General features: G+C 39.8%; 1 protein-coding gene across 1 annotated transcript in view; it reads right to left on the bottom strand.

Moving 5' to 3' along the window:
• adam12b (ADAM metallopeptidase domain 12b) overlaps positions 1 to 19,487 on the bottom strand; it is a 117,020-nt gene extending 97,533 nt beyond the window's left edge. Inside the window, 3 exon segments of the mRNA XM_051868326.1 lie at positions 1,351 to 1,457; positions 18,986 to 19,001; positions 19,003 to 19,487. Of these exon segments, the coding sequence (XP_051724286.1) occupies positions 1,351 to 1,457; positions 18,986 to 19,001; positions 19,003 to 19,098 (219 nt within the window). The 5' untranslated portion in view covers positions 19,099 to 19,487.
• Between the last annotated feature and the right edge of the window lie 1,096 nt (positions 19,488 to 20,583).

The following is a 20,583-nucleotide window of genomic DNA, read 5'->3' as shown; positions in this document are numbered from 1 at the left end:
GCGTTTACACTACGAAAGCAGTCCAGTCGAATGCGTTTTTGACTACCCTTGGAAGTGGTCGAAAGTGGACAAGCTCAAAATGTTTTACACCCTGTTTACATCTGCATTTAGCGTTGTCCACTTGTGATTCGATCAACCAAAACGCATCTTAATACCAGGTGTAAACACGGCCTTGGTAAATCGAGTGGACCTTTTCTTAGCCTATATGAGACAATATATTTGTTTTGTTTTTTTGGACATGGCCCTATGGTAATTCCATGTTTTTACAGTACATGTGTATTCTTGTCTTCTGTATTCTATTCTGCAAGTTGATTTGAGCAAAACAGAATCATGCATGTGTGCACTCAGATCCTGAAATATTTCCGAATAACTTTTCTTTTCTTACTAAACAGCTGAGAGAGCACATCTTCCTCTATTACTCCAGCTGGACTGATATGGCTTTGGGCCATCAGTCGGGCCACTCGTGGCGCAGACCGACAGGTCCTTTATTCTGAGCGGAATTTCCTGCTTGAAATACGCTACCCTCAATGCAACCCCAATCTCCACCTGCAAATGTTTAATCGCAATCACCTCAGAAAGCAAAGCAAAGCCAACCGTTCGCTAGCGCTGCATTTTCATGACATACAAAACTTTTTCCTAAAAATGCATTAAAGACCTTCCCAACATTTCAGACAGTTATGAAAAGCTCTGTGTGTCGAGTTGCCGATGCCTAAGCCTCCGAGCACAAGTGAATTCACTGCAAAATGGGCAGTGAAATGGCCTCTAAGTGCCATGTGCCAGAATCAGACATTGCTCTGAGCTACACAAGACGTTTGACTGTAATATTCACTGGAGCTCGAGTAACTCAGTGCGGAGACTGGAATCAATTAAGCCTTAATGACGGAGGCCATGTGACTTTTTGCGACAATGTCGCCACGGCTTCAGGCAGTTAATCTAATCTAATGTACTCCAAAACAGTTTTCAAGATTCATCACCTCATCACTCAGCCTTTGTGCCTCTGGTGCCATTTGGCAGTCAGGCCTTTCACTCATTTTCACAAATGACCCTTTTAGAGCTAAAAGGCTGTGGCTCTATAATGATACTGACTATGGGAGTCATACATTGTGAACTAATTTGTACCGTAGTCTAATGTTATACCATTTCGAACTGAAGTGAACTTGCACTGGACTCAATATATTATTCATTTAAAAAGAGTATGCAACCCAGTGCTATTCCAAATCAAAAACTCATATAAAAATATAAATAAACACCAGCAACGAGACATCATGATGGAAGTGCAAATGACTTTCTAGAGATTTAGGGAAAAATGTGAAAGATGGTGCAGTAACAATATACAGTGCTCTTTCTTACCCTGGAGCGGAGCCAGCTGATTGGGCGCTGCTCTGTTCCTTCCAGCAGTAGTGGTACCATGGTGTGGTATTGTTCCAGTTTGTCGAACACACTTTTTAGTTGCCTCCCTGCCACAAGTGACAAAAAAAACTCCCATTAGTGTTGCAGTGGATACCAGAGACACAATATGTGGTGCTGCTGAGCTGAGCTCTGTGTGTGTGCGTGTGTGTGTGCGTGTGTGTGACCAACAGTTGACCAACAGTTAAAAGTGGAATTGTAAGCTGAAGACAGCAGTAAGTAAGCAGCGCTGCGGTAAATTAGGACCAGCAAAAACACATGCTGAGATAAAGACCATTAACTCAATAGAATGTGTACTCCTAAAACCTGGAAGAGAATTAGTATTTAAGTCATGGGTTCCCTCAGGATTTCTAATGTTATTTTTAAGGATGGCAGTTGTCAGTTTATGTGTAAAATAAGGTGCACTATGGAAACAAAATTCCATTACTAAACATTCTATTGTTGCCCTACCACAATTCTCAATGGTAAACCTACAATAATGATTTATACACTATATTGCCAAAAGTATTGGGATACCCCTCCAAATCATTGAATTCAGGTGTTCCAATCACTTCCATTGCCACAGGTGTATAAAATCAAGCACCTAGGCATGCAGACTGCTTCTACAAACTTTTGTGAAAGAATGGGTCGCTCTTAGGAGCTCAGTGAATTCAAGCGTGGTACCGTGATAGGTTGCCACCTGTGCAATTTCATTCGTGAAATTTCCTCACTACTAAATATTCCACGGTCAGCTGTTAGTGGTATAATAACAAAGTGGAAGCAATTGGGAACAACAGCAACTCAGCCACAAAGTGGTAGGCCACGTAAAATCACAGAGTGGGGTCAGCGCATGCTGAGGCGCACAGTGTGCAGAAGTCACCAACTTTCTGCAGAGTCAATAGCTACAGACCTCCAAACTTGGCGTGGCCTTCAGATTAGTTAAAGAACAGTGCATGGAGAGCTTCATGGAATGGGTTTCCATGGCCAAGCAGCTGCATCCAAGCCTTACATCACCAAGTGCAATGCAAAGCGTCGGTATGCAGTGGTGTAAAGCACGCCGCCACTGGACTCTAGAGCAGTGGAGACGTGTTCTCTGCCAGGAGAACGGTACTTGCCTGACTGCACTGTGCCAAGTGTAAAGTTTGGTGGAGGGGGGATTATGGTGTGGGGTTGTTTTTCAGTGGTTGGGCTTGGCCCCTTAGTTCCAGTGAAAGGAACTCTTAATGCTTCAGCATACTAAGACATTTTGGACAATTTCATGCCCCTTCCTGTTCCAACATAACTGCGCACCAGTGCACAAAGCAAGGTCCATAAAGACATGGATGAGCGAGTTTGGTGTGGAGGAACTTGACTGGTCTGCACAGAGTCCTGACCTCAACCTGATAGAACACCTTTGGGATGAATTAGAGCGGAGACTGCGAGCCAGGCCTTCTCGTCAACATCACTGCCTGACCTCACAAATGCACTTCTAGAAGAATGGTCAAAAATTCCCATAAACACACTCCTAAACCTTGTGGAAAGCCTTCCTAGAAGAGTTGAGGCTGTTATAGCTGCAAAGGGTGGGCCAACTCCATATTAAACCCTATGGATTAAGAATGGGATGTCATTAAAGTTCATGTGCACGTAAAGGCAGGTGTCCCAAAACTTTTGTCAATATAGTGTATTTTGAGTGGTTGGTCAGATTTGGTGGCCTTGTGAATGATGTCCAGAAATTTGGTGTATGATTTACTTTGAAACAATTTTCACTCAGAAATTGCTAGTAAATTTCAACAAGTAATTACAGCAAGTAACACATTGAAGCAAACATAGTAGCTGATGGCTTATTGATTAACAACCAGTAGATATGTATTTATCTTTTAAGGTAAGGTATAAAAATCAATTCCTCTATGTAAAAAATGGGGATTTATACTTGCGGAACCCAACTGTTTCAAACTAGGGAGGCAGATATAGTATTTACTATGAAGTAACTTGCAATTTTATGTTTCAACCACATATGGCGATAGAGAAATGTTTTGTAGTGAAGATATAATATTACCTGAAGAGACTTTTACCTGAAGGGAATATTTTGTTCTATAATATAAATTACAGAAATAATAATAATAAAAAAAAACATTATAATCTTGAAATTTCTTGAGTGCTTTTAAAATGTTAATTGCTAACATGTTGCTGCATACAGTTATGGAATGCAATGGTACATCAAGCACATAAACCCACGTCCTTGTTGCCGCTATTTTCAAATATTAAAGAGTTAGTTCACCCAAAAATTTAAATTCTGTCATTAATTACTCACCCTCATGTCATTCCAAACTTGTAAGAACCTTCGGAACACAAATGAAGATCTTTTTGATGAAATCTGAGAGCTCCCTCCATAGACAGCCTACGAAACTGAAAATTTGACACTTCAAAAAGTTCATAGAGATTGTAAAACTAATCCATATGAGCAGTTTAGTCCAAATTTTCTGAAGAGACTCGATCGCTTTATATGATGAACAGATCTTCATTTGTTTTCTGAAGATGGACAAAAGTCTTTTGGAAAGACATGAGGTGACCCTTCACTGGGAGTTTGATTGACAGGCAATCTAACCAGTCATAACGCTGAATCCGCCGTTTGTCCGACAAAACAGTCAGCGGAGTTAGTAGATTAGTCTTCTGTGTTCCATTCAACTCAATGTCATTCTTGGAAATGTGCAACAGAGCTGCACTGATGTTAGAATTTCAATTTATAATCTCATAAGGAAACTCTGATAGTTGCGAATGATGTAAAGTGAACATGGCGGCACCCTGAGAGATGTACACAGCTGATGAAATATATTCACTTTTAAGTGTATACAATGATGAATCAAAAGAATGCTTGATGAATTAGCATTCCAGGTTGGGTCTATAAAAAATGCAGTGAATGAATGAGTATGTTGAGAGCATGTCATAATTTGACGTCAGTATTTGTTTGAACTGGAGGAAGTACAATGGTGTCAAAAGTTTTGAGGCCACTGATAAAAATGCTTATTTTTTAATAAAAAATTTCATTTTTCTCACACTAGCATGTAATGAGAAGAATGATAAACTTGACTTGCTTATGTGTTTCGTGAGTATAGTTGCGTCATCAGTCTAAATCAAAAGGCTTCTCTCTTCTTTCCCCTCAGCGAAAGCGTTGTGCCCCCACAGGGCCAAAGCGTTCCATCCTCAGCTGAACCTCAACACTATGCCATACATTATGAATGAGGGCGACAGACATGAAGTGAGAGAGCAAGAAACTGAGAGGGAGTGTAAGACAGACACAGAGGTGCACAATAGAGCAGTGTAGAGATGTGCAGCCTTAAGAGCGGCAGAAGCAGCGGAGTGACAGCACAACATGTTTTTTCTCTCATCTCTCTGAGGGCCGAAACCCTCCCGTCTTTCTTTCTCTCCCTCAATGACTTACATACAAACACATACACATACCTGTCATGTGCATTCTGAAGGAAAATTATTTCACTCAATTTCTCTTTTTCAAAAAAAGATGTAAGTGTTAAAGTGTTAGTTCACCCAAAAATGAAAATTCTGTCATTAATTACTCACCCTCATTTCGTTCCACACCTGTAAGACCTTCATTCATCTTCGGAACACAAATTAAGATATTTTTCATAAAATCTGATGGCTCAATGAGGCCAGCATTGTCAGCAAGACAATTAACACTTTCAATGCCCAGAAAGCTACTAAAGACATATTTAAAACAGTTCATGTGACTACAGTGGTTCAACCTTGGTTAATGTTATGAAGCGACGAGAATACTTTTTGTGCGCCAAAAAAACAAAATAACGACTTTATTCAACAATATCTAGTGATGGGCGACTTCAAAACACTGCTTCATGAAGCTTTGAAGCTTTATGAATCTTTTGTTTTGAATCAGTGGTTCGGAGCATGTATCAAACTGCCAAAATCACGTGATTTCAGTAAACGAGGCTTCTTTACTTCATAAGTGTTTCGAAATTTCAATGGTTCACCCCTGGGGGGCGTGACGTTGGAAGTCTGGTTCGAAACAAAAGATTCGTAAAGCTTCGAAGCTTCATGAAGCAGTGTTTTGAAATCGCCCATCACTAGATATTGTTGAATAAAGTCGTTATTTTGTTTTTTTGGCGCACAAAAAGTTTTCTCGTCACTTCATAACATTAAGGTTGAAACACTGTGGTCACATGAACTGTTTTAAATATGTTTTTAGTAGCTTTCTGGGCATTGAAAGAGTTAATTGTCTTGCTGGCAATGCAGGCCTCACTGAGCCATCGGATTTCATCAAAAATATCTTAATTTGTGTTCTGAAGATTACGGGTGTGGAACGACACAAGGGTGAGTAATTAATGACAGAATTTTCATTTTTGGGTGAACTAACCCTTTAAAATACATATATTTTTATAATTGTTATTTTTTTTAAATTAATCTGACAAAGTGTGAATTTGAGAATTTTCAGCGCTGTTGAGCGGATTCTTAAACACCTCTGATTGGCCATTGTGTTCACGCGCTCAACAGATAGGTCTGTGATTGGCTACAATGATCAACACTTCAAAAACATGTTGTAAACAGACATCTTTAAAGTGCTTACACAGATACACACGGGAGTGTTTGAAAGCAGGCGTCTATCGGCAGATCCGTAATATATCCGTTGATAAACCTGTATGAATTTCTTTTTTCTGCTGAACACAAAAGAAGATGTCGGTAACCAAACAGTTGATGGTCCCCATAGACTCCCATAGTATTTTTTTCTTCTATAGGCTAAAGTGGCAAATATTTAGTGACCTCCCCTTACATCTGAGCAATAGCAGGAACCTGGCTCTCTTAAACCTAAATGGAATGGAAAAGGACTGGAAGGTCAAGAAAACTTTCAAAATCTGATGAGAAGTTTCTCAGATTTTCTTCTTTGAGAAACTGGAAGAAGTCCAGGAGGTAATAAAGACCAAAAAATAAATATGGATGGTCATTAAAACTTTGCTAAAACAACAAAGCTGGTGATGACCTAAGACTTTTGCACAGTAGATATTAAATCAACTTAAATCAAGATCGCAAGCTTGTGAATCAAAATTGAATCAAATTGTGAAATTTTTGTCAACCCAATACCCAGCCTTACCATTCAGCACCACAACTATGCCACAGTACTTTTGGTAAAAGTCAGAACAAAGATACTCAAATCCTACAACAAAATGATCACCAAATCATTGCAGTGGCACACTATAGGAACCAAACAGCTCCTAAATACACATACTTAGCACACTAGTATGCCATGGTTAGCTATAAATAGAGAACATATGTACTCAATGAGAAACTTGTCAGCTCATAATAACACATATTCGGTCTGCAGGGTACACAGGCTCAAAGCTCTCTGCTGCTGGTTTCCCATTATTACCCACGATTCAGCATTCTGAAGGAGACAGGAAGTGGCACAGAACTCTGGAAATGTCTTTTCCCCCCACTGGGAAGCTATCACTCACGTTTCAATATGTGTTCATGTGCACATCCTGTCATTCTGGATATTATTCATAGCACACAGGCACACATATGCACAAACCCCCATACTTCCTTTACCCAGACCCAATTTCCTGTCTGTCGTTATCATTCACCCTTCCCTCTCCTTTTGCTGTTTTTGTCCAAGGATTCAATTCAGGAAGAAGCTTTACGCACTAGCATAAAACTGCCATTTGTGTGTAATCAGGAAAAGATTTATAAAATTAAATTGAAAGCCATTATCATGATTTTTACCTATTAATGCCAACAAGAAACGAACTAAACATATACATAGATAGATAATATACAGTTAGTCATCAGTTTACATCATTTAATCCTACCTATTTCATTACATAATTTATATTGCATCATGGGCTGCATTCATTGTCTAGCATCGTTTAGTTTTCAAATACATTTTTGCTTTAAAACAAAGTTTGTAATGTCTTTATTCATCTCAGGGCTGGCTAGTTTGGTTTATATTGTTTTTTGTTCAATCCCTATGGAGGAAATGAATGGGAAAAATACTTCCAGAACCAAGGCTGTTGAAAAAGTGGGCGGTCATTGTTGTGCTCTATACGCTTACATCCCTGCTGCTAAGTATGCAAAAAGAAGTATGTCAAATGAGTAGAATATTCATGAAAGCAGCTAGACAACACCCAACAATTGGGCTGCACGATTTTAATTGTATTTTAATCGTGATAACGACTTCTTCTCTCGATTAATTCACAATAATCGTCAGGATATTTGCCCCGCAACCTTTTTTTTATTCAGACATTTCCGTTATCTTGCATTGGTAACAAGCCTCCACCATCATTCCTTCAGAATGTGGCTGTGTACCTTTTTTCTCTCTTTCCCTTCACACCCATATCACGCTCAAGCTATTTGAAGCAAGGGCTGATGACTTGACCAGATTTATTAGTCTAGTGTCAATGTGAAAACCCCAGAGAATGTGTGTGGGCTTATGCGCATGCGCATAAGGATGTGTTTTATTGAACATAATGAAATTCCATTGAGCGTTCTAACTAAATACAGCACTGATAGCAGCAGGCCAAACAATTCATCAGTTCACAATATAATGAAGCTTGAGTGCTTTATAGATGTTCTGTTGAATCAGTTTGTGGCCAGAGAGAGAAAATAAAGCAAAGATTTGAATAATAAATGCTTAAATTAAATGCTGCTGCTCAGTAATTATTTATCTAACATCTTTGGTTATATTCTCTTTATTGATACAAAAAAATTTAAATATTTTTTAAACAGACCACAAAGGAAAAGTCCAAGATGTTTAGAAGCTTTTATGTGGGAATTTAATGACGTGTGGGAACCACTGCATGTGTTTGTAATGGTGTAAAGTAATCCAATGTGACAGACTTTTACTGCCTTCTTTATGTCTAAAAAAAGCTTTGTGTAATTTCTCTGGAATCCTTTCTGCAGAGTCAATAGCTACAGACCTCCAAACTTCATGTGGCCTTCAGATTAGCTCAAGAACAGTGTGTAGAGAGCTTCATGGAATGGGTTTCTATGGCCGAGCAGCTACAACCAAGCTTTACATCACCAAGTGCAATGCAAAGCGTCGGATGCAGTGATGTAAAGCACGCCGCCACTGAACTCTAGAGCAGTGGAGACGTGTTCTCTGGAGTGACGAATCACTCTTCTCTGTCTGGCAATCCAATGGACGAGTCTGGGTTTGGCGGTTGCCAGGAGAACAGTACTTGCCTGACTGCATTGTGCCAAGTGTAAATTTTGGTGGAGGGGGGATTATGGTGTGGGGTTGTTTTTCAGGGGTTGGGCTTGGCCCCTTAGTTCCAGTGAAAGGAACTCTTAATGCTTCAGCATACCAAGACATTTTGGACAATTTCATGCTCCCAACTTTGGGGACGGCCCCTTCCTGTTCCAACATGACTGCGCACCAGTGCACAAAGCAAGGTCCATAAAGACATGGATAAGAGTTTGGTGTGGAAGAACTTGACTGGTCTGCACAGAGTCCTGACCTCAACCCGATAGAAGACCTTTGGGATGAATTAGAGCGGAGACTGCGAGCCAGGCCTTCTCGCCAACATCACTGCCTGACCGCACAAATGCGCTTCTAGAAGAATGGTCAAAAATTCCCATAAACACACTCCTAAACCTTGTGGAAAGCCTTTCCAGAAGAGATGAGGCTGTGCAAAAGGTGGGCCAACTCCATATTAAACCCTACGGATTAAGAATGGGATGTCATTAAAGTTCATGTGCACATAAAGGCAGGTGTCTCAAAACTTTTGGCAATATAGTGTATTTAAAGAGACAGGGGTCTAATGTCCCAGTTACACACATTAGATAGAGCTTAAATATGTAAACACTGAGTCCAACCTTATTATTATGAATCATTAGGAGTCAGTTCTTGGGTCATTTTGAGTCAGACTAGACCAAAGAACTGATCTGTTAACTTTTGACTCACTCTGACCGAATCATTGGATCTGTGAGCCATTAACTACAGCAATCGGATACATTCATATTCACAGAAAGAATCATTACATTAAGAATCATTAAATTTATGAAACTGTTTATTAATCATTATTATTTAATCAACTGATTTATTACAATTCATATAAGAGCAAATTAGTTTAAAATATGTTTCTTGATGTAAAACCGGAAGTTTGCAAATTACCAGATTTGCATAATTCCTTAAAGAACACAAAGCGATCAGCGAGCACAGTTCAGTCATACTAAAATGCTTTCCAGCTTAAGGAACTTAAAATTTATCTCAAATTCAGCATCAGTAATGAGGACTTTCTTCTACCACTAGGCAGACAAGTTAATGATAAGTTTCTTGTTTGCAGCGTCTTCAGGTTTCTGAGTGGATGAGATGAATACATTAGCTCTCTCCTAACAGCCTGGAAAAGCACCGTCAGCACTTTGAGAGTCAGCTGCTGAAACAGGACGAGAGGTGAGAGATTGAAAGAGGAAAGTGTGATAGTGAGTGGAGAGAACTGGAGATTAAGAGGCTGCGTGTCAGTTCGAGAGAGTGAGTGTGTTGGTAAATGGCTAATGCGGGTGTGATGGTGTGAATGAAGAGAGATTACTGACTGAGAGAATCTATAGACTTTGTGACCTTGCTATAATAATCTCTCTCTCTCACTCTGTCATTCTCTCGCTCACTGAGCTCACTGGTATTGATGTGTAGCTACAGATTATGATTTTGAGGCTCTGTAAGTAGGGAAGAAATTAGAGAGTTTGGAAGATCGACAGTTTTAATGGCTGAGGCTAACTATGAGTGGCATCTTATGGCATTAGACTTCTTAAACAATGGCCCTTTATGGATAAGACTCCTGCTGTGCATCTTTTTTTTTTTAGAAACATAATATTTATCCTGGGGAAGGGAGCATATATTAATCTCCAAACATTGGTTTTCTATTTTATTCAATGAATATACTACTGGATTCATTGCCACAATTATACTTGGAATTTAAAATTTTCATTTAAAAAATGAAGGAAAATTGATCTCAGATAATCAAAAAAGGTCTCAAAATTGTGAATGGATGGATGGATGGATGCACAATGCAATTAATGTTGGCAAGATCCTCAATGAAAGCAAGTGCGGCCATAAGTGCCTTATTATTTACTGGTTTCTGTTCTTATAGGCCCACTATTCTTATTAACTTAACCAGTGATTAATTTCACAATTAAAAATACATTAATTCATTGACCCTGTATAAATGCACATTATTCTCCAATCAAGGTCCCTAATTCTTATTAAACCTAGTGTTTTACATGCTCCAGAGTTTCAGCTATTGGAATATAATTAGTGCTCATACTTTGAATAAACAAAGAAACCCCCACCCCACCCCATAAATATATATTCCCGAATAAAGATCTGCACAAATGAAACACATTCACAATTACATATAAAATACATTTTGAAGACTGTTTATTTGTCTAATAATATGTCTGACATTTTGACAACATGTTTGCCCAAAACCATATACACACAATGACAGTGAAAGACTAATGAGTGCAAAGAGCTCAGACCCATACCACCTGACTGCACAAACTAAGCTCTATTGTCTGAGCCACAATCAATAACTGGGCTTTTCTGCCTATCAGTGAATGAGAGTGTGTTTGTGTGTATGTGTGTGTCTTTAGGGAGTATTGAGCTCTGGATCAATGCAGAGAACAACAGGGGTACATTCAACATGTCAAAACTGTTTCAGAATCTTAGAAACAGTGAAAGTGTTTTCAGTACAGTGTCTTATCCTATAACACTTTAAATTTTGAGATGAATTTGGCAAGCAGGGCGGGGCTGAGAGCAATGGGAAAGGAGCGAGGCTGGTGGCGCGGGTGTTAATGAGCACCACGCCAGTCTCGAGTCCCACAGAGGAGCTCCAGAAGGATAAAAGGACTGACAAAAATGAAGGACGAGAGGGGGCCAGGCCAGGTGGGGTAGACGAATTTGCTGCCGTCAGCCTGGGTTGTGGAGGGGCAGCTGCCATCTGAGAGGGGATGGAGGAGTCACTGTTGTTTGCCTGAGGCCGGAGCCTGCTGCCATCCACCATAATGGGGAGGAGCAGGGAACGGGGGACCCACTGCCGGGTACCCAAAGCCGGAGGAGCCATCGTCGTCCACCAGGCGTCAGAGGAGTCAGAGGGCCGTCCACTGAGGGGTATCCAGTGCCACTGCCAGGCATCACGGAGGAGTTCATCCAGCTGGATTTCACTGTATTCCAAAGTTCAAGTCTGCTGAAGTCTGGCCTGCCATTTCTCACTTGACAATGTATAACCAATAGAAGACTAATACTTCACGATGTGACCTCTTAGCTGAATTAAAAGAATGCAAACTTTAATTTTGCAGTATTGCAGCATTGCAGTAAAGTGTATCAGAGGGCTGTCCACTGAGGGGTATCCAGTGTCACCGCCAGGCATCGCAAAGGAGTTCACCCAGCTGGTGGATGACCGGATGATAGTGCTTTTTGGGAACAAGATTTTTTTTTGTTTTTCCTCTCTCTCCTCTGTCCCTCCTCATCCTTTTGTCTCCTTTTCTCTCGCCTCATCTGTCTTTACCCCCAGGTGCTGCAGCTGTACAGCACAGTCTCGTGGGAGCCCCCCGGAGAGCGAAGGGGGTAAGTGGCAAGCAGGGCAGGGCTGAGAGCCGTGGGAAAGGAGCGAGGCTGGTGGCGTGAGTGTTAATGAGCACCACACCAGTCGCGAGCCCTACGAAGGAGCTCCAGAAGGATAAAAGAACTGACAAAATTGAAGGACGAGAGAGGGCCGGGCCTGGTGGGGGAATTCGCTGCCGTCCATCTGGGTTGTAGAAGGGTGGCTGCCATCTGAGAGGGGATGGAGGAGTCACTACTGTTTGCCTGAGGCCGGAGCATGCTGCTGTCTGCCATAATGGGGAGGAGCAGGGAACGGGGGACTCACTGCCGGGTGCAAAAAAGCCGGCTGAGCCATCGTCGTCCACCAGGCAATCAGAGGGCCGTCCACTGAGGGGTATCCAGCGCCACCGCCAGGCCGTAGAGCGCAGTCTCGTCGGAGCCCCCTGGAAGGCAATGGGGGTATGTGGCAAGCAGGGCAGGGCTGAGAGCCGTGGGAACGGAGCTAGACCGGGAGCGCGAGCGCTAATTAGCATCGCCTGCATGCCACACCAGTCTCGAGTACCATGGAGGAGCTCTAGAAGGATAAAAGGAGTGACGACAGTGAAGGATAAGAGAGGGCCAGGCCTCAACTATGTTGTTTTGTTTTAGTTTATGCAGCAGTCTTCCGTGAGGGGCTGCCGCTTTACTTTAGTTTTCTTGTTTATGTTTATTATTATTATTAAAGTTACATTGATCGTTTGCCGGTTCCCGCCGCCTCCTTCTCTGAACACAAACCTTGCTACAATGAACATAAGAATTAATGCATCTACCTTACATTAATCCACAAGAGATTTTGCAATACAAAGTCCTTTTCAATCATCCTTTGTGTGTGTTAATGTGTGTCACTCTCCAGAAGGTAAAGCCAGACCCCTCCCATGCAGAATGGATGGGTCATGGAGGCCAAGGCCACTGTGAAGTGATCCACATGACTGCAAACCTTAATCCTTTTAAACAGAAACAAATAAACACACACATGGTCCAGAATCAAGAGGGTGTGATAAAACGGTGTCAAAATTTGGTGATTACATCACCCCACCCTTCAACACGAAGCATTATCCAAAAAACTCCCAGAAGTGTCACTACCTATCTCTTTCTCACATGAAAAACTAACATACATAGGAAGGGAACTGTAGATTTCAACGGAAATTCCCACCAAATTCACCACTATTTTATCAATGCGTTCCTCTTTCTCTGTCAGAATTTACTACAGGGACAGTCACAATAGACTTCCATTGATTTCCATTCATACATATGTGAATGTGGGAGACAGGAAACACAAGCTCATGCGAATTTCACTGTACTCCAAACTTCAAGTCTGGTGAATTCTGGCCTGCCAATTATCACTTGATGATGTATAACCAATAAAAGACTGATACTTCAAGGCGTGACCTCTTAGCTGAATTAAAAGAATGCAAACTTTAATTTTGCAGCATTGCAGTTGTGTATTAGATTGTATAGTTTTACATTTTACGTAGGTGTATTATATGTTGAAATATGTTTTAAAAAAAGATGACATCATATTATAACCGCTGCAGTGTCCATAGAAATTTTGTGTGCTCAAATTCTAGAGTGAGCACAGCTTAAGAACAAGTTGTTCCTACTGACCACACCATTTGCTTCCATATGCAGTCATGTTTAATAAACGATTCACTGAAGGGATAATGCAAATCATGCACAATTATGCAAAACAGAACAAACATGCCCCCCAAAAACCTGGAGAAAGCGGATCGGTTCTACTGTAAGCGCTATGTTGTGGTGGATGTGGAAGAATACTGGAATGCTTTGCTGGGATTATACAGCATTGATGCACCACTCATACACCTAAAATGACTCTTTAAAGGGGTCATGACATGAGAAATCAAATTTACCTATATCGTTCAATATAATAGGTCTTTGAACCATTAAAACATCCTGCAAATTTCATAACTTAAAAGCCATCCTCATTATAAACAAAGCATTTATTTAATCAAGCTCCAAAAATGGCTTGTTTTCCCAGTTGAAAAAAAAACAGCATATGCTGGTTAGGTATGTTTTGAAGCATGGCAGCTGGTTTGAGATGGTTTATGCTGGTCCTGAGCTGGAGCTAGTTGTTTAGGACCAGCACTTGACCAGCTCATGACCAGCTAAGGACCAACTAAGGACCAACTAAGGATGAGTTTAAACCAGCTCATGACCAGCTAAGGACCAACTAAGGATGAGTTTAAACCAGCTCATGACCAGCTAAGGACCAACTAAGGACGAGTTTAAACCAGCTCATGACCAACTAAGGACCAGCATAAACCAGGTCAAACCAGCTGCCATGCTTCAAAACATACCTAACCAGCATATGCTGGTTTTTTTAACAGGGTTGATATTTTGGGAACTGTGATGTCACACAGGCACATACATTTCCATATGAATGCCTCCAGAGCAAATAGTGTTACATCATCACAAAATAGGCCCCGCCCACTGGCATTTCTTCGCTTAACGGCTGACGTTTTCCTACACTGGATGTGAGCATTGTCACATCAAAAGCAAATAGAATCCATTATAATCACTGACTCTGTCTACACTGGATAGAGTATACAGATGAGCGTTCAGTTTCTGACATACATCAGTTCAACGCACCCGAGTCTGTCAGGACAAAACAGGACAAATGAAAGAGTGAAAGAACGTTTCCAATTTAAACAGCTCGTTTGCGCCTCTGTACAGACTTGAGAAGGATCCCAGCTTCAGAAACAAATGGATGGTTTATTTTAATGGCATCCTGAATCGCTTGTTTGTTCGGAGCATTTTGTTTTGTAAACGAGGCACAATGTAATGGAGAGTTTGCAAAGAAACTTTTGTTGAAAGATGATGCAGCCAACTGTACTGGATCTGACAGCAGCTGCATCACAAGTAAATGATTCCATAATGCATCTGTAAATGGCAGTTTTATATAATGATTTCAAAAGTGAGTGGGCGTTGATACTGTTTCCTATGTAATGACGTTAGCAAATCCTAACAGTGGCCGTTTACTGACAAACCTTAAAGGAGCTGCCCTTAAAAATGGATCATTTCAGACAGAGGGTCAGATTGAAGATTGAAAATAATCATTTTTATGCATATATATTTGTTTTGTTTTTTGGCAAAAAAAAAACTTTACTAACATACAAGCCAAGTAGCCAGATGACCTACCACTTCCAGCAAGAATCTGAAGTGTGCATCCAATGGACACTCTGAAGTGTAGACAATGGACACAGTCACTTGCTTTGTTTCTGATGAATCAGCCATTTTGAATGAATCGTTTGAATGAATGAATCAATGACTCAACTATTAAGATCACTTATCACTTATTCTGCTGTCATGATCAATACAAAAATGTACACAAACTTCACTTATTACAAAGTTTACAAATTTACTTAATTTGTCCTGAAGAGTTTGTCCATGCAAAGCAACTTTGAGTGATTAGTCGCCATTCAAATCAGATACAGAATTCAAATATTTGGGATTTTGATTATAATTTCAGAATACTGGATCAGCAATTCCACCCACTCTGCCAGATTATAAGGATTTCAGCCATGGATGAATACATTATAAACACACATACACGCTCACACAAACAGTCTCAGAACACAAGAAACAAATTAGCTATGGATGGATAGTCTCAAATTGCATTTTAATGGCTCTAGGTACTTTTTGCTGTCATGTGTGATACTGTGAAACCATGTCAGCCCTGCTAACTTCAGGAGCTTGTCAGCGCTGGGAATGAGCTGCTAACAAGAGAAAATATGACACACACACACACACACACACACACACACACACACACACTCTCGCATACACACAGGTGTCTGCCATTAAGCGCAAAGCCAAAATACTGCCCTCAAAAGGTGTTGTTTCAAGACAGCGCCCCTAAGTCATTTTCATGCACACAATCTATACACACAGTCACTGTTAATCAAGTAACTGAAAGACATATGAAAGACATATGTTCAGGGGTTCTTTTTGTTTGCATCCTGTTTCATTTGCTGTGATCAAACTGTGAGTTTCAAGAGTACCCCGCAATCAAAGCTCTAAAACACATTATCATCCTGCCTTTGCTGTAATTACTATCTTTCTGATCACCAGCTTACAGGAATGAACTAGTGGAAGAGAGAGCAGAGGAGGAGGAAATCTGAGATGTGCAGAACAGATGTGTTGCAGAAACAATATGATCTGATGAATTAAATAGTGAAACTGACAGGTGAAAGAGAAAACCTAACCTTGCGTAACCTAATGATTAACAAACTCTCACCTTTTACACCAACCATCTGCAGCACTGAACTAAATGCAGCACATGTACAAAGCCTATTTTAAATGTAATTCCACTGACCTAATAAAACTGGAGTACTGACAAGCACATTTGTTAAACACAAAATACACTGCCTGGCCAAAAAAAAAAAAAAAAAAGAGAGAGAGAGACGCTGTTTGGATTTAAATAGGCAAATGCTTAAGAGTCTATGACTGGATCATTATTGCAGTGTTTATTATGTTTCTAGCATGTTGTATGTTGGGCAACAGTTTTTCTCATTCTAATTGATGGAGTGTGTAGCTTTTCATTTCTTAAACAACCAAAAATTGATGCACCTCTTGATGGAAATAATTGTTGTGATGTTATTTCCATCAAGAGATGCATCAATTTTTGGTCAAGATCTTGTATTGACAATACAAGAGGTGAGCACTCTGTAAAGTCTACTCCAGCACATCCAAAAGACTTTTAATGAATTTAAGGTGCCAATTCATGTGTGAAAATGATTCTTCATGTTCCCTCCCAACCATTCTTTCACAATTTGAGCCTGATGAATCTTGGCATCGTCATCCTGGAATATGGACATGATGTGTCTAAACATGGTTGTTTAAGAAATGAAAAGCTACACGCTGCATCAATTATGGTTAGAAGAACTGTTCTCAAACATACAACATGCTAGAAACATGATAATTACAGCAATAATGATCCAAACATAGACTATTTTCCTATTTAAATCCAAACAGTGACTATTTTGGTCATTATAGGTCATTTGGATTAACTGTGCAAAGGCCAATACAGCTATTTCATTTGTGATTAAAATATCTTAAAATGTAATAAATATATATTTTTTATTCTGCCATGATTTTATAACATCATATATCAACAGTGCAAAATGGTATTAAAATTATGTGTAGAAGTCGTTGCTTTGTTATGAGAAAGAATGTCCGGAAAAATGGATTTCATTGATGTCATTCGGAGTAACCAATATAAAGGGACCATTTTGGATCAAGTCATGCGGTCAATATCATGTGACAGGATGTGACATCATTCAGACGCCTGCAAAGGACCACATGGTCGTGAAGCAAAGTAACTAACTCTCAACTATTTGAAAAATTCATGTTTTCACTTGCCCATACGCATGTCCCGAAACATTAGGTCATTCGGTACAACCGCTATAAAACATGGAAAATGTAATACTTTAAAAACTTGTACTAAATATAAAAGGTTTGATTGTCCTTTTGCAAGCTAACTAGCTAGTTAGCTAGATATCAGCATGTTAACATTGTTTGAAAATATCGTCATTCAGTATAACCAAAAGTGTCATTTGGTAAAACCATAATTTTGGTTACACCGAATGACTTTTTTGGTGACAAATCTTGTAAAAAATGACAAAAGCAGTGTTAATTGATTATAAAAACCACATAATATCACTGTTAACACTGAATAAAACTACAAAATTAATTATATCTCCATTTTATTTTTTTACACATTTAAAAACGTTATTTGTCAATAACCCATATATAGCTAATTTTCACCACCAATATCTATGACTGTAAAGTGAATAACTGTCAGAGCCTTTACATGTGTTCTCATAGTAATAAATACAAGAGAAGTAATTAAGAAATAGGATGCAGTGTTGTACAGTTATTTTAACCTAGTGCCTTTTATTTCAATTAAGTTCAATTCATGTTTATTTGTATAGTGCTTTTCGCAATACATATTGTTTCAAAGCAGCTTTACAGAAAATGCATGTTTCTTCATTATAATTGAGAGTAATTTGTTATCAGAGGTGACTGTGTCCAAGTAATGTCCATGTCCAGAAATGTACAGTTCTTCATGTATTCATTTAGACAGAAATAATGATCTCATTAAAGCAGTTATTACAACTTGCGATCATAATGATTACAATAGAAAATCTGGCAGTTGTGCATGTTGATTCAGAGTTGGCGTCATCTGAAGTCCTCGCAGGGGTTGGCGTCATCTCTTCACAAGATTATTTATTTATTTTTGCATTATTAAATCTACACTATATTACTTAAATATTTAAATATTATGTTATTTACATTTCATTGTATCTTTAGAGGTTCAACAGCTTGCCACTGGGAAGTACCTCAAATGCACATCTTTGTGTACGTCAACACAAGCCATTTCTAAACGCCCTTAATCTTATTTATATACAAAGACAGGACATCCAGACATCACAATGAGTTTAAATGGTCACTGCTGAATGGATCTCCTAAAGCCACATGTAAATGTGCATCTCTGCTCTTTCCTGCTATTGTTGTTCATTCTCATACACACAGGGTTTCCTATTTATCTCATTCAGCAACTCTCCTGTATTCTGTTCGTAAACTGACTTAAATCAAACTTGTACATGCTTTTAACATACAATATTTGGGCTATAACTTGTCATTATAATAATAATAATTATTATTGTCATCATTGTGTTTAATTGGTTTAGTGTCCACTTTAGTGTCCATATTCATATATTTCACGTTGCTGTAAACATTTGCATTTGAACTTGCAAAAGTGTTCAAAAATAGCAAAAAATAGTAGGGGTACACCAGCTTGTCACTGGGGCAATACCCTCCAAAGGTACATCCTTAAAAGCTTCATAAGATACTAATATGCAACCTTTAGGGGTGAATAAGGTCTACTGCATCAGTGAGCGCATGTAATAACAATGAACTTACAATACTTGCATTTTATATTAGTTTTACTCAATGTAAACATACAGTAGTAAGACAAGCACTAATATGAAGTATGTCTCCTACCATCGGGTGAGTGATGAGCTGGAGATGGCAGCTGTCAGTCCCACTATCAGCAGCACAAAAGCGCGCAGTCCGCTCATGAGGCACCAGTTCTCCATACGCCGGTAGATCCTCATGATGCCCGGCTCCTTATGATGAGATCTTCATAATATACTGACACAAAAAACACCCAAACACACACACACACAGCGCAGGAGGAGAGGATGTGAGGGACTTCCTGCAATACGATTAAATCCACAGGGGAGCGAGGGGAGGGTGGTCGCAGACCCGCGATAGAGCTGTCAGAAAACTTTACAAAGACAATAGTGCTGAAATCTTGTGCTCGACTGTATTCACACTGTCCCGTGTCACACGTGCAGAGTGTAAACAAAAGCAAGGAGCACACGTACAGATACGAAGAGAAATGGTCTTGTCTCGTGCTTTGGTGGAGTGTTGACTCTTTGGAAGAGTGCTGCTTGAATCTCCACGTGTTTTATAGCGGTGCTCTGCAGGGTCCTAACGCCGTTAGTCCACCATAGAAATTAAAGCGACATAAGCGACAAACTATTTATAATAGTGTTTTTTTTTTTGTAACCAAATAAAAATCTCAAATTTAATCGTACATTATTAAAAAAGTGTATATATTTACAAATAACCAAATTTGATTTGTAAAACTTAAAAATACTCACTCGACCACGCCAGAGAAACAAGTGCGCCGCCATCTTTATCCGCTTGATAAGTCGTAACATAAGGAACGCCGATTCTGCGTCCAAGCCTCGACTCGTTTCACTTGAGAATGCCATAATGAGCGTTTATGAGCGCTATTTATTCATAGTAAACATTTTAAAGTTAAACATTTAAAATACTTACAGTCTACACAACAGTCTCCGTGATCACAACATCACAGACATTAATATTTTAACGGTTTATAAGAAAAGAATTCACCGTCTGGCCATCTGGGATTTTGGTATGGAGATAAAGGTTACGATTCTTATTTTTTGATAGTATTACACCACATCGTGTGTATATTAGCACCGTTTGTTGTTTTCTTGTGGCATGAGATAAAGCAGCGTTTGGACCCGGAAGCGCTGCAGCGTGATGTCAGACTTAACAACCAACGGTAGCTCTGTATATTTCTATGGCATTGTTGTCAAAGAATAACTAGCTGGTGAAGTGGATTTACTTGTTGTAGAGTAATGAAAGCTATCGTGAGCACTGAAATGTTTAAAGCAGATGTCTTAACAAATGTCAGTAGACTGGGAAGATTTTAAAACGAGCAGTTCATTCATAAATAAGTAAGATCGCTGTACAAACCGGAAGTCAAAAGACAACGAGCGCAGCACTTAAAAGGGGCGGGGCTACATAAGGTCTATAGAGGGTATGCACGTGACGTCACCGATGGCCGTTATGACTGCAGTTACGCCCGCTGAGTGGCAAAAAGACTGAGTTGCAGTGTTGCCAAGTCTGCGGTTTTCCCGCGGAATTGGGCTACTTTTACACTGTTGCCGCGGGTTGTTTTTCCATGTCCGTGGGTTGAATCGACCCAAAGTAATGTGATATTTAGTCCCTGGAGCGCGAATTTTACCAGGGGAGCCCTGCAAAACCCCCCCTAAAATGCCATC

Source organism: Ctenopharyngodon idella, chromosome 17, assembly GCF_019924925.1.
Source record: "Ctenopharyngodon idella isolate HZGC_01 chromosome 17, HZGC01, whole genome shotgun sequence".
Classification (NCBI taxonomy): Eukaryota; Metazoa; Chordata; class Actinopteri; order Cypriniformes; family Xenocyprididae; genus Ctenopharyngodon; species Ctenopharyngodon idella.
This window is presented reverse-complemented; position numbering and strand designations above follow the sequence as displayed.